At 50.2% G+C, this 14,623-nt stretch overlaps 2 protein-coding genes across 7 annotated transcripts in view; one reads left to right on the top strand and one right to left on the bottom strand.

The window, feature by feature from the left end:
• Positions 1-19: 19 nt before the first annotated feature.
• LOC122389272 (histone PARylation factor 1-like) lies at positions 20-4,301 on the top strand. Its single transcript, XM_043381145.1, has 8 exons — positions 20-319; positions 509-884; positions 1,112-1,245; positions 1,524-1,672; positions 2,243-2,481; positions 2,915-3,058; positions 3,719-3,828; positions 4,081-4,301. Exons 1-8 carry the CDS (start codon positions 191-193, stop codon positions 4,120-4,122), a joined length of 1,323 nt encoding a protein of 440 aa, XP_043237080.1. The 5' UTR covers positions 20-190; the 3' UTR covers positions 4,123-4,301.
• A 431-nt stretch (positions 4,302-4,732) lies between these two features.
• The window catches only part of LOC122389270 (DNA ligase 3-like), a 37,830-nt gene continuing 27,939 nt past the window's right edge, over positions 4,733-14,623 (bottom strand). For 4 of the 6 annotated variants that reach the window (XM_043381143.1, XM_043381144.1, XM_043381142.1 and 1 more), the window contains exons 3-10: positions 10,182-10,391; positions 9,754-9,899; positions 9,092-9,407; positions 8,320-8,462; positions 7,523-7,649; positions 6,329-6,440; positions 5,670-5,757; positions 4,733-5,304 (exon numbers count right to left, since the gene is read on the bottom strand). In XM_043381143.1, the coding sequence (XP_043237078.1) occupies positions 5,146-5,304; positions 5,670-5,757; positions 6,329-6,440; positions 7,523-7,649; positions 8,320-8,462; positions 9,092-9,407; positions 9,754-9,899; positions 10,182-10,391 (1,301 nt within the window). In that variant the 3' untranslated portion in view covers positions 4,733-5,145. Of the gene's footprint in view, positions 5,305-5,669; positions 5,758-6,328; positions 6,441-7,522; positions 7,650-8,319; positions 8,463-9,091; positions 9,408-9,753; positions 9,900-10,181; positions 10,392-12,621; positions 12,797-14,623 lie in introns of all 6 variants that reach the window. The other 2 variants (XM_043381140.1, XM_043381139.1) reach the window with 1 other exon arrangement.

Genomic DNA, 14,623 nt, shown 5'->3' with positions numbered 1-14,623 from the left:
CGTATTTCTGGCGCGAGTAGTAAACAAACTCGCGCGGGAAATCAGTCAACGGCGGGAGCAAGGGGCGGGAGGGTCCCAGAGGGGTATACAGGCATTTTGTTGTAGCTCATAGTTTTCTGAGCTGGTTTCCTGTAGTTAACGTTCTTAAATTTTCGATCTGTCCTGTCAGAGGCAGTCAACTTTGGTTGAGATGGACGCGGGGAATGGTGACCAAACCAATATAGATAAGAAACCAGTGTGCAAATATGGGGCCAATTGCTACAGAAAAAATAAGGATCACTTGGATAAGTACAAACATCCATCAAAGAGACTTCAACATGTGAGTGAGAGCTGTGGTTATGTCTCAGCCTGATGTTTAAGATCTGCTAGAAATAGGTACCTGCCTACTATACTGTTGCTGTTTCAAGAAAGTTGTGCTTATTCATCCCAGTCTGAATGGCATCTGAATCCAGTGTTTTATTGCATGTTAGGTTACACATATGAAGTTAATGCTTTGTCTCTTCAACAGGATGCCAGTTCTCCAGATCCAAAGAGAGTTTGCCATGGCGATTCTCCAAAGGAGGCCGATCTGGTAGCTGGAGCTGCATCGTCAATTACGGACCCTGCTCCTGCTCCTGCTGCCTCATCACACAACATGTCACCAGAGCCTGAGGCTGTGCCTGCCAGTGATACAGAAAATGCCAGGGGAGAGGAAGCTGATGAAAGCAGACCACTGGAGGAAGAGCAGAACCAGACTGCAGAAGAAGAGGATGAGTTGGCAATCCTACCAGATAGTCCCCTCAGTGACAAGGACAACATAAAGCAAAAGTTCCTGGTTGACATGCCAAAGGATTTCTACAGTTTCCTGAAGTTCTGCAAGTCTCTGAACAAGGATGCACCTCAGGGTTTGTATACCATTTCAATTTGTCAACACAAAACATGTTTGCTTGGGTTGTGCTGGATGAAAATCAGAACATTTCACTCCTAAATGAAAGTAGGTATTGTATGGCCATTATTAGCTGATAGAAACTGGAGGGTGTTGAATATTGACAACAGGAAATATCACTTTAGAAGTGTAACACTATTGATCAATGAGTCTCAGGCTGGTTTTATAACAAAGTCACATTTTCAGATGCTCTCTCAGCTTGTGGCCTGAGACTGGCAGGTCCTTTCCTGCTTCTCCTTGGGCGCATTAAGCCAAAGAAGCGAACTCAGGAGTTCTACCTCACCTACTGCAGATACTATTATGACCCACCTGAGGTTCAGGTACGCTGATGCTGCACATGTGAAACAAATGTAAGTTATGATGAACTTCTACATTTGTTATGAATTCTGAGCAGCATTAGCTTCATTTCATAATTTAACCTGATTTCATAAGATGTCTTATTAAATGTACTATAGTATTCAAAGCTTTCTTTATCACTTAATCTTACAAACCACTAAAATTAGGCCTATCACTCATCAAACTCATCGTAAAGTCATCAGTTATATTTTTGCAACTATCTTCAAAACCTTTTCACGTTCCCTCCCCCCCCCATTATCAGACCGTGCTGTGTGGGGATGACGCGAGCGGCTACCACATCGGCTACTTCCGGGACCAGCCGTCCGAGCTGCCCGTCCAGGTGGTGGCCAACAGCGCCGAGAAGAACGGTACCTTCTCCGTCCTCGGCGACAACCTGTTCGCCGCCGTGCAGTACGTCAGCAGCACCGGTGTGATATCAGTCTGTGTGCGTGCTGCGTGTCAGGGAGGGGCGCGGCGGGTTGTCAGGCGACTCAGGCTACACCCCTTGGAGGCGATTCGGCCGGTATTTCGGAGACGGTCCGGTACGCGTATTCGCCAATTATTACAGGGGTACGGTGTCTGGACCGGCCCGGTTCGGTTTCCGGAGGCTGTCCGGTCCGATGTCCGGAGACTGTCCGGTCTGGATTCGAGTCTCGGATATGGTCCGGATTCGAGTCTCGGATATGGTCCGGATTCGAGTCTCGGGTTCGGTCTCCGGATGGTGTTAGGCTCAGTATCGGGATGAGGAAGCGGAAACGGTCGGAGATTGTCTAATCGGTGTTGTAATTGGTTTGTTTGCGTTATATGAATATTTTATTTCCTTCAGAAGAGCGTCAAATAACACGAAATTTTCGCTGATACGACAATTATTACGCGTATTATGTTTCGTGGTTTGTGTTGTGACGAGATATTCGACGTATAATTGCGTGCCGATCAATTTCCCGGTGCTCACACGGTAACACAGGTATTTTATTTCCCCAGTAAGCTGGTATCTACTCAGCTGAGCTCGGCCGAGGGAGCAGAGAAGGACGCGCTCTCCCACCTTCAGAAGGAGCTGAGGAGCTGGGCGGGCCGGTGTTCGTTCACGCTGGACACGCGCACAGCGGCCATGAAGCAGCGCGACAAACTGGTACTGGGGAAGACCCTGCAGGGCCTGGGCGTGGTCGTGCCCTATGACAAGGAGCACGACGTCGGCTACCGGAACGTGCCCGAGACGCACGGTGAGACGGGGAGGGGAGGAGGGAGAAACGCGTACGGCAAAGCGGGGGATGGAGAGGGAGGGATAACGAGGTGAGGGAGGCACGGGGAGAGGTGGGGGAGGGATACACTTTGCGGCATGGAGAGGGGAGGGAAAGCGGGACACGCACGGGAAGCTGAAAAAGGTAAAGTGGAGGATATGGTCACTTTGCTGGTCATCTGGACTGCTTCAGGTTACAACAGTCGTGTGTGGTCACTGTTTGGGTTTGTGATTGGACACTGTCTCCGCCCGTTCTGATTTCGTGGCTGGATGCCGCCCCCGCTCTGCTCTGACATCGTGGTCAGTATACACCCCCGCGCCCTGTCCTGAGTTCGTAGTTTAGTGACTGTCCCCATAGTCCTGAGGTCGCGGTATGGTGACTGTCCCCGCCTGTGCTGAGATCGTTCTGTTTGCAGAGACGCTGCGCAAGATGATGAAGCGTGTGGTGGAGGCGAAGACTGACGAGCAGAAGGACGCCGCCCTGGACAAGCTGCAGGAGGTGATACAGGACGTGCAGTTCGCCAACGACGAGGGAGACCCCGGCATGGGACTCGAGTTCGGTAGGTACTCCCGGGACCCATGTCCCATATATGCAGAGGTCTGCGCATGATCACGTAATTTTATCGAACCCCGCAGAAGTCGTTCAGTATGTCGTAACTCGTAACCGTTCCTTCTTCGATATCGGATTTATGTTTTTGTGCTTCTGGTTCACCACGCCAATGCTGTGTTAGTCGGTAGCTCATTCTTTCACCCATTTCGCGCCCCCATAGGACGGCGACAGTGTGACTAGCCAACCGTAACCGTTTTCCTCGTTTTGCATCGTGCTGCGCGCCTTGCCCCACGCTGATCTTTCCTGCTGCTGAACCTGGCTGACATATTTCGAACACAGTGGAATTTCTCTTGCAAGTTGCACGATTTGGCAGTTTACGTTTACCCTCCCCTATTTGATACAAGTTCGTTTGAGGTTGCGAATGCATAAGTGCCATATAATGTAAAGATGGTTAGGTAACAAAACTGGTAGCTGCTGTTCAGTATTCATGCGTAATTGTGTGACAGTCACGATGTCGTTTGCATATTCTTTAGAGAGCCGTACTTGCGTGCTCTCCCGCTAATCAAATAATTCATTCGTGTTTTCTATCGGTATTTAAATCACTGATGTTTGATATCGACATGGTGACAGATCGCTCACTATTCCCATCCCTCCTATCCCCCTCCCACAGGTTTGGACGTGTTCGGTTACGGCGGAGAAGCGCTTTACAACACTGTGCGGCACGTGCTTCTACTGGCCTACGACCTGCTGAACCGACCAGTCTCCGCCCAGATTCTCAGGGTAAGAAACTGATCCGTCTACGCCCAGACCTCAGGGTAAGAAACCGACCCGTCTCAGCCCAAATTGGTGTCTTTTTGACGCTGCAGTTGCCTAGAGATAAGAGATAATTGGTTCAATGCTTTCGGTAGAAGGCGGTCTGCTAACACCTAAACTGCACATCACACCACTGAAAACGAACATGTTAAAAGCATGACTTAATCGAAGAGTCAATTCACGTGGCCTATCAAAATTTACACAATGTCTACCTTCCAGGCACATCTGGCTAACCGGAGGAAGGGACCACCGGAACTGTGAAGTCCGTGAGTCTCACCTGCCTTCTACCAGTGATCGTTTGCGTACCTGTGCCGAGTATTGAGTGGCCGCAACATTTGCCTGCGTGCGAACTACTTTGCCTCAATTGACGTGTGATTCTCGTGTTTCCGATTGTTTTACGATTTCCTGCCTGGAACTCAATACATGTCGAGTATTTATAATGGTGATTGTGGAAAATTGGCCAGTGGACGATTTATTTGAATACCAAGTACGCACCATTAGACCCTCCGTGATATAGCTTTCTTGGGGGTTGTCACATACAAAGACGGTAGTTAATGTTAACTGGAACTTCGAACTGTAATACTAGCATTTTAAATTATCATGGACTGTACACGATATTATCGTCAATTCACGTTCGGAAGGCAGCGCGCCCGGCACGAAACCATTCCTGCTCCCCGAAACATCCTAGCAATGGAGACAGTGGACGGCTGTGCGGAAAAGTTCGAACTGTGAACTGGCATAAAATTCGATATTTCATACTAAATTCATTAACAAGTTATTTCTGGTAGCATCGTATACTAAGCACAAACTAACATCCAATAAGCAATAACCATGCCGAAGTACCACATCCTATTCTTCAGTATTAAGCATGTAACGAATGTATAATTATATTGTACTAGAAAACGTACACTAAAACTCTGCATTTCGTTCACAACCACCGTTACGCAATACTTGTAAAAACAGAAGGCAGCAAGGTGAAACTACACGATTTGTAGAAATACTTGTAGAAGTAACATAGATCCTCAAGTATCACAGAGAAGAGTGGCATTGTTCCTCAGTGCAACATTTGTTCGTTATGGCTGGCCAAGCATCACAGACACTTGCACACGTTCGTACTATCGATGGAATGTAGTTCGTTCGGATCCCCCACCCACATTGTGCAGTCTCACGCTGCCGTGAGTATAAAAATCATCCTGTCTCAGGTCAGAATATCGGCACCCTGAGTGACGCTGCAGATCAGATCGGACCGGTATCCAGCAGAGTGTCTCAGATCAGTCAGGCAGGTCACGATGTGGCGTCCTGCCACTGCTCGGCCTCGGAGCGCCGGCTCAGCAGCAGTGATGGCAGGTTGGTGGGACGGCTCACGGGCAGGTGTTTCCAGGTCGGCCGCCAGGTGGCAGGGAGGTGCCAGTCGAACTCGGAGATGAACATCCGACATGCTACCTGTAACCAGCGGCGTTTGGATCAGAGAGCGTCAGTGGGTCTTTCGCTGAGCCTCTATAGGCCTCAGAAGGCAGCCTACTGCACTGATTTACTGCAGGGTTAGCTGGGAAACTATTCGGCAACAATATAAATAAGCTATGCAGTTGATACATCTCTCGAACTGGTGCGCAAAGTCCGTCCGTTGCCAGCATTATTGTCACACTTGTAAGCAACACAAGGAACGTTTAGTGGATGATGGCTGTAGCTCTCCATGCAGTGTATAGCGGAGAGGTCCCGAATTCGTCCATTGCTGACTGCTGTAACTTATCATTCGAAGCTGACGCGTTCGTGATCGAAACCGTTCTCTGCGTAAGATAGGTGCTAACCTTTAGGATATGCTGGTACATCTTTTGGCCGATGCAAGCCCGTGGTCCGCCACCGAAACAAAACAGTTTGTCCTGGTCGTTCTTGTTACTGTAAACAGAGAACAAGATGTACATAAGGCAATATTTGCATATGTCAACATTTGCATATGTAATAACGATGATAAATTGGCACCTATACGACACGTCAGTGATAGACAGTGCCTCTGTCAGCCGCTCGCCCTGGTCAGAGCGAAGGGAAGCTGACCTCCCGTATACACGTGCGGGGTTCTGCTCCCACCCCCACCCCCATCCCCCAGCCAAGTTCGGACCCGTCAGCAGCTCCTACGTATGTGAGCCGACGTTATTGATCGTCCCCATTCAGGATTCAGCATGCCCCTACCGACATGGATCGGGTTTTCGAGCGGCATGGCTTTTACCACGGACTTATTACCTACCGTGTTTACGACAGTGACCAAATAAACCCGTTCCCCGGGCATTGCTTGTAACATCTCAAATATCATTCCTTTGGGTATATTCCCTGGACTATCCTAGCATTTGGCTCCGGCAGTCGCGTTTACGTGACCGGACAAGCTATCGACCTCTGACCTTCGTGTCTGAGCCCGGCCCAGCCCTGCCGTCCACGATCAGCAGCGTTTCCCTGAGCACCCCACGGCACCTACCTCGTCCTCCACCGCTCCGGGTCGAAAGTGTCGGCGTTGGGGAACACGGCCGGGTCGCGGTGGGCGGCCGCCGTTCCGTACACGACGGCCTGGCCGCGACTCACCAGGTACTCTGCGCCCCGCAGGCAGACAGTGCGACACGTTAGAGACAGGTGGAGGGCGAGAAACCAAGGTCGGAAAGGGTAGATAGAGAAAGAGAGAGGAGAGAGAGAGAGAGAGAGAGAGAGAGAGAGAGAGAGAGAGAGAGAGAGAGAGAGAGAGAGAGAGAGGGAGAGGGAGAGAGAGAGAGATACATCTGGTAGGTAAGAGAGCATTCGACGATCAAAGCGACATAAAAACGGCAATACATACACTGATCCAAATATCAGTCTTCCTGACACTGCTGTCAACTGCCGGTCAAAAGTCTGTCGGCCACAGTCATGACGTGGTCGATATCAGCCCAGTAATGTTTCAGAGTTGCAAGAGCGGTGGGATACAGCCGGCGATCGGGTGACAGCTGATAGCGTAAAAAGACAGCTGACAGTCTAGCTGACAGCGGCAGTGCACCGGAACTGAGACAGGCGGCTGAGGCGCACGGCTGAACGCGCGCAGTGACGGTTCGTAAAGTGACTGTTCGCAGCGGTTACAGTGACGGTTGGTACAGTGACTGTTCGCAGCGGTTACAGTGACGGTTGGTACAGTGACAGTTCGCAGCGGTTACAGTGACGGTTGGTAGTGGTACAGTGACTGTTCGCAGCGGTTACAGTGACGGTTGGTAAAGTGACTGTTCGCAGCGGTTACAGTGACGGTTGGTAAAGTGACTGTTCGCAGCGGTTACAGTGACGGTTGGTCCAGCGACCCAGTGACGATTCAGTGACGGTCTAGCCGCTCAGTGGTGTTTGTATTAGTTACGACAGGCATTAATGACCGTCAGTAGTGATTTACGACATCAACACCCCACATCAGAGGTACAGAAACAGCTGAAGAAACGACGATCTGCGATGAGGTAAGACCGCGAAAGACAGTTAATGTAAGGGAGGATGATAGGTAGCATCGTGCATTCGTGTAACTACACGAACGCACAATGCGGTGGGCCTCGTGACTGGCATACAGAGCGTGGCTGCAGTAGTCAAGGACCTACCTGGCCATTCCCGAAGGTCCCCTGACATCCCCGGGGCCACTGACTTTCCCCCCCCCCTCCCCCGGGTCACTGACCTCCCACCTGGGCGTCTCTGGTGACCAGCCTCCGACCGCCGAAGAAGGGCGGATAGAGCCGCTGTACCTCCAGCAGGAAACAGGTCAGGTCGTCGTCGCTGATGTCACCGTCATCGGACACGTAGCGCTGAAACGCCCGGCGGGGGGGGGGGTAATCAAACGTCACCGAGCACTGACGTGTAACAAAGGACGCTGAAGGCCGCAGAGAGCTGTGACCTATGCTGTCAGCGACCGCTCTGTGCCACCACGTGTGATAGTACAGGTCTCGCGGGTTTTAGCAGCAGGATTTGCACTGACCTATGAAATTTAGTATACTTCAAGCTATATCTTGGTCGTCTTAAGCTTTTGAGTGTTGAAAATGCGATAGACTTATTCGTTCACAGGCCTGCCATGATCGTTTAAAATGGCTTCATCGTAGATCGATTAGTTTCTTAGATATAACGGGAAATGTAAAAGGGCAAAACCTACCGCTTAATCTCGCGAGAGCCGCACACCCGGTCACACCAATCGCACTTTATGTGAACGTGACGGGTAGATCGAACGATGTTCCCCTGACCTCCACATGTTAATCAAGAGACGCTCTAGCTATTATCGCGATAACTCTCCACAATAACAAACACTCGAAATTTCCAAATTCCACCATCACATCTACAAGCGTAATTCTACAACTCAGCACTCAGTGCCCGTCCTATCACGCCATGCCCGGTCCGTCCGTAACCCAACCAACGCCAGAAAACACGCGTCAGCGACATATCGCCTCAGCCCCAGGCCCAGCCCCCGCCCCTCCTTCCACCGACCTCCTTCCACTGGGGTGACGCCACTATAGCCGACGTCAGTAACGAGGCCAGCGCCTTGGGTACCATGGCCGACGCGCAGAGCAGCAGGTGGTTCCTGCGAGTCTCCGGGTCCTCCACAGCCAGCTTTAGGGACTCGATGAACGCTAAACAGAGAGTGGGTGGGGTTAGAGTGGTTAGTGTCGAATTGAAAACATCGAATTAACTCGAAACGGGTGATCACTACGGGTCGACAGTGAGAGAAGGATATGCCTACGTTCCATATTTTTGTACAGCTGGATAACGGATAACGGTATCATTATTGCTTCATTAGGAAGACGGCAGGCTGAGTTTTTCACAGAAGCGCCACAGACGGGTAATCGATGAAACCCGGCTGCGGTGGGCGCGGAGGCGACGTTTGTGGCTAGCTGCGGGTTGGGAGGTCGTCCACAAGGGTAGAAGTGGAATAGTTGGGTGGGTGCAGAAGTGCTCTGGATGGCAACACTGGGAAAATGAGGATACCGCAGATGATTCGGGACAATACCCGACGATTACGCGATGGTTCGGGACGACGATACAGCAGATTTTTTTTATATTGTCCTGGGACACTGCCATTCTAATACAAGGTATATAAATCAAGATCTCGATTGGTGGATACGCATGGGACAGTACGAGGAAGTATGATTCACATTAAAGAAACTTGCAAATGAATGTGATATCAATCACACCCAAGTCACATGGTAGTTGGTAACAGGCTGAAAGAGCAGCACGAACAACTATCGCGATCGATCCTCACCGGACTGTGCGTCATCTCGGAGCATCTGGTCGGCCAGTTTGAGCAGCTGTTCCTTGGCGTCCAGGGCCTGTTTGTAGGATGATGAGGTGGCGAACGGCACGCTGACCGACACGGGCAGCGCGTACAGGCCGTGCCAGTGGGTGGTGGCGATGTCTGTCACGGCAGCCACGTCTGCTCCGCGCTCCCGTCGCTCCAGGCCGAGAAACACGGCCAGGTTCAGCTCCATCGAGAGCTGCTTGAAGGCGGCGTACAGGTCGACCGGGCGGTCAGAGTCCAGCTGCTCCAGCCAGTGGCGGGTGACCCGCTCCGTGATCGCCTGGAGGATGAATGAATGAACTGATGAAACTGTGATCGCCTGAGGGAGTGGGATAAATGTGCCGCCGTCGGAGAGAGGGTTTGGTGCAACTGAGTGCCTGAAACGATTTGCAAGGTTTATGACAGCCTGAGTCAAGCTTCATCTGTTCGTTCGCTCGTCCGTTCGTTCGTTCGTTCGTTCGTTCGTTCGTTCGTTCGTTCGCCCACTCATTCATTCATTCATTCATTCATTCATTCATTCATTCATTCATTCATTCATTCATTCATTCATTCATTCATTCATTCATTCATTCATTCATTCATCCATACAAACAGTCATTCATTCTGCGGCGCAGCCATTCCGTTACCTGGTAGTTGGTGGCCGTTTCTGAGCTGAACAGGCCGTGTAGGCTGGCACGGATGGAGTCAGCTCGGTCCCCTTCCATGAACACCAGGTTTTCGCCAAGAAGAGGCATAAACATGTCGCGGAGACCGCACTGGAACGTCTCCCGATCTGAAAAAGGCAATGTGATACAGATGCAGACAGTCCAGTCACGGATGAGAACCAGCGCGTCTTTTAATACGCACGATGCTATGCAGCGAAATAATTCGGGGGAAATGACATTGTTTGACAGGATATCACGGGAAATGTAGAATACATAAAAATACAGTAGGGCTAGGCATGTAATGAGCAAGTTAACAAGATAGGCAAGTCCCAAACGGACCCACCATTACACCTCATGACCTCACTAAACCCGGCTCTATCAGAACACCTCAACCTGGCCAGTTTACCGACCTCGCAGCAGGTGTCGGACAGCCAGGTTGTCGGCCAGCACCACGGTGGGCCGCAGCAGCAGCCGGGTGAGGAAGGCGCGCGCGCCGTGCTGCTCCACGCCGGCGCTGACGAAGCGCACCGGATCGCGCCACAGTTCCACGGAGCGGTCCGAGAGCAGGGTACGTCCGGCACTGCCCGGCGGACGGACCGGCCCGAGTCCACCGCCGGGGTCTGGGGACGCGGGCCGGGGGCGGTCACAGCCGTCAGAGGGAGGGGGGGGGGGGTGAGCTTATTACAAACTGGCACTGCTCATTGATCAAGTACAGCTAAATATGTGAAGATATCAAATACAATGGCATTGAACACGACCTTCCGATCAGTCTTAGACAAGGCCTCTGGACGTCAACTTCCTCTGAAAAAACACGATTGCTCTTTACACAGCTCCAAGGGCTGGATGAATTTACCTAACTGAACGTAGCTTGAATGTCTGAGAATCTAATCACTGGCATATAAAGCTAGCTTGCATGAATGCACGAGAAAGCTGGTAACGTCTCATAACCAGCACTCATGCTTTCTAATGTTGTGCAGTAGAAACTGAAGGAGCTACGCCAGGATAATTGATGTTCAGCGGTTGGCGCTATTGTGAGAAAGACAGGCGGCAGGTCGAAATTTGAAACGACACAAAAATACGCGAAGCGCCACAGATCCTTAATCTGGTTGTTTTTGCTTCCATTATCACTGATTCGGCAGTCACTAGATTGGTTGTCACGGGTTTTCTCTTCACTGGTACGGCTGTCGATTGGTTGTCACGGGTTCGCTTTTCACTGGTTTGGTTGTCTTTGTTTCGGTTGACGCTGATCCAGTCAGCACTGGTTCAAGTCTCACTAGTAGTCGTCTTGGTTCGGTCGTGTCTATCTCAATTGTCATCGGTTCAGTTGTCATTGGTTCTTCAGTTGTCCCTGGTCCAGTAGTCACTGTTTCGATTGTCACTGGTCGGATTGACCCTAGTTCAGTTGTCAATGGTTTCATCGTCACTGGTCGACCGTCGTAGAACTACCTATAAGCCTGTTGAGGGCTGCACCGCGCGGCGTAGCAATTACCCGGCGAGTTTCAAATTCCCGTCAATAGATGGCACCAGCGACAAGCGCCGGAAGATAGACTGTGCCGCAGAGCAGCGGGTGAGCGCATCGCCGACTGTTGTGTAGTGCATATCCGTCGGGCGATTGGGAGGCTACATGGAATTCTAGCACAACACTGCAGCAATTTAACGACCTTTAGATTATCACTGAACGTTGATTGTTACTTGGTCCAGGATGTGAGTAGGAGGGATGCGTGCACACTGCACACGCCCCCCCTTCTTCACGCGTTACGATCAAACACAAATTCACCCTCAACGCCGATTGAACTTTTAGGTAGGTACCCACAAAACCAAAAGCATGCCTATCTCAAAGAGTAGGCACAAACTTCCACATAAGTTGGATGCATGCGAAGCACGACGAACAATTAACTATGGCATGCATCTAGCGGCGGAACACTAATTAAGGGGGGGGGGGCACTGCCTACTTTTGGTCCCATTCTTTTCATGCAACGCCCATAGGGCTAATGTTAAAATGTCAAAAATCAAGGGGGCTACGGTGCCCCGGTGCCCCCCCCCGTTCCTTTTGTGTGCCCCCCCCCCCCCATTCCTCCGCCCATGGCATGCATTGTCGAACTCCCGATAGCAATCCCTTCACTTCTCACTGAGCAGCCTTGTACGAAAGCTAGGCAGACAATGCATCTCAATGTCGCCTCATCTCCAATTTCATATGACAATGACATCATACCATAAAACGTGGACCTAGACCGTGTTCATTTCTTCAATGAGACGTAGGTATGTAGGTTTAATTTTTATGAAAGAGCACGTTGCAAAGCGAATCTCATTACGGTCACAAAGCATATCATTGGGAGGTTAATGACAACTTTGCGACCAGTTTTCGTACAATGTTTGGAGCTTTACATTCCACGACATCGTAATCCAGGGGCCCTGTTTCACCGGTGATAGCAGCACGCTGCTATTCCATTTCGCGAGCTGACGTCACACTTCTGGTAGTGTTGGAGAGATAGGCTTGTTGACGTCTCCATGGAAACCCAATTTGATACGTGTGATAGCAGCTTGATAGCAGCATGCTGCTATCACCGGTGACACAGGGCCAGGGTTATAGGCCAACACTATACTGTTAAGTGTACAGTGATCCCCCGAAAAAAGTATCAAAATTTCGATGTCTATCAAGCTAGGTAAAGAAAAGGCACCAAAATAAGAAAGCCGATTTGACTCTTCCTCATTGCAGCCGCACCATAAAAAGACGTCTTATTTCGATAGAAGCATTTACCTACAACACTATGCGGGGGAGAAATGGCCTCTGCCCATCATAAACCCAAACTAGCAAACCAACCATGCTAATGCACATAACTAGCAACCTACCTAATTTTCTGAACGGTGGGGCTGAACGGCTTCTGGCCCCCATCAGCGAAGGTTTTCAGCTGGCGGCCCTCGGAGCGCAGCTCAGACGGCCGAGTGCTGCCGTTCGGCTTCCCTCAGACCGCCGCTGCTGCTGCCTCTCCCCTTGGCGATCGTCAGTCTCCAGGGGCGGGGGGAGCTGGTGGGGCTCACACAGAGTTTTACGGGGGACCAATGTTTCAGAAGCGATTCGAGTAGCCCGCAAAAAAAAACCAGAGATGAAGTGGTCAGGGTCCTGATTTTGATTACAAATTTCGCTCTAGAAAATGTCCGATCAGTAACATGGCAGAGTTCAGAAAAATGGCAGAGTTATATGCTACCAAACATGGGTGATCGAAGAAGTTACATATTCAAGTGCGACCTCCGGTGCATTGTAGGTACATCTACATAGACATCGCACGGTACAATTGTTTATTGATGGGCAAAAATTTAAAATTTTGAGCTTTTGGCCTGACCGTGGCCTGGCCTTCAGTAGGTATAAGTTGCTGATAAGGGTGGTGATAATTAGGTGATATTAGCATCGATGGGTGCATACAATGCAAGAAGAGTATAATGTTGCTGAATCTGCCCAAAAGTATGTCTTACACGCGACTATAACTTGGTATTATAAACACATTTTTGGCTTAGCTTTAGTCTCCAACATACTTTATAAGTTATAAGTTATACACGACAGCTCGGTGCGTGCATGTCACATAGGTGTCAATATCCCCGATCTAGCAAGCTTAGCAGTTAGCCGACAGGCTTAGCTTAGCAGGGCCTAGTGTGAAAATAACGTGAACTAAACGTTCAATTTGGTCTGTGACGCCATCGGTGATCTCGAATCAAACGACATTATGCTCCATTATGCACAGCTTTCGGGCTAATAGATGCTAGTTGAATTTTAACCCTCGCACGACCAGGCCATTTCTCATAACACGAACGACCAGGGGGGGGGGTTGTTACGACCCCCCCTGGCGTTTCGAAACGGAAGTTCGTAGAGCTTAGCGGAAAAAACCAACGGATTGCTCTCAACGAGATCTCGCGATTGGTGGTATATTTTTTGGTCCTAGGTCAACATTTGACCTACTTATGACCGGTCAAAGGTCAAATTTTCCGAAAAAATCAAACTTTTTCAACTTTCCGCGGCGATTGCGGCAAAACGGTGGGAGATATACCTTCACTATCGTGTTCCTTGATCAATTCTCTATCGTTTGGTATGTATTTCGTTTCCCTAGCTCTAAAAATGGCGCGTTGGGAGCGCCGGAAGTCGGCAAGGTCACAGTCGGCGGCAGAAATTCGAAAAATCAAAATTTAAATTTTTGAAATCTGATTGTATTTTTGGATTTGGGAGGTCCATTTGCTCCCTATAGAAGCTAATATTGCTGCATATTCCCATTGAGGTGACAAGAATTAGCAAAATAGTGGTTCGGGCGCTTTTCAAAAATAGTTCCGGACGCTGTTCCTCTTGTGACGTCATAGCTCCGTGACCTGACCTGACCCGGTCAATTTTCTTGCACCACACGATAGCCAATGCTTGCCCCAACATGCATGGGAAGTTTCATCATGATCCATCAAACAATGTGGGTATCACCGGCAGAAAACCTAGGGATTCGGCGCACACGTTTGGTAACTGTCGGCCGGAGGCTGTACCTCTTATAACGTCATAACTCCGTGACCTGACATGACCCGATCAATTTTTTTCGGCAAAAGATGCGCAAAGGTTGCCCCAGAGGGTATTGAAAATTTCAGCCCGCTACGACAAGCCGTTTAGCGTGCACTTCGAAAAAACCTCAGGGGGGGTTGATACAACCCCCCCCCCCCTAGGCGTTCTAGGGTTAAACATAGGACGGTGCGGCCCCACTATCAGTCGCGTCATGTCGCGCTATGGATGGTAAGTACCCAATCCCCACCCAGTCAGGAGCGAGTCAACATGCCTTGAAATTTGTCGCAGCATTGTCTGATTTGCAGCGCACCGCTCCCAGTCACA

The sequence above is a fragment of the Amphibalanus amphitrite genome, unplaced genomic scaffold (genome assembly GCF_019059575.1).
Source record: "Amphibalanus amphitrite isolate SeventyFive unplaced genomic scaffold, NRLGWU_Aamphi_draft 000352F_arrow, whole genome shotgun sequence".
Classification (NCBI taxonomy): Eukaryota; Metazoa; Arthropoda; class Thecostraca; order Balanomorpha; family Balanidae; genus Amphibalanus; species Amphibalanus amphitrite.
This window is presented reverse-complemented; position numbering and strand designations above follow the sequence as displayed.

Excerpts from the sequence above, each read along its gene's own strand:
- LOC122389272 (XM_043381145.1), top strand. The coding sequence starts at position 191 with ATGGACGCGGGGAATGGTGACCAAACCAATATAGATAAGAAACCAGTG. Across the intron at positions 885-1,111 it reads GAACAAGGATGCACCTCAGG|ATGCTCTCTCAGCTTGTGGC; the intron begins GTTTGTATACCA and ends TCACATTTTCAG. Across the intron at positions 2,482-2,914 it reads GAACGTGCCCGAGACGCACG|AGACGCTGCGCAAGATGATG; the intron begins GTGAGACGGGGA and ends TTCTGTTTGCAG.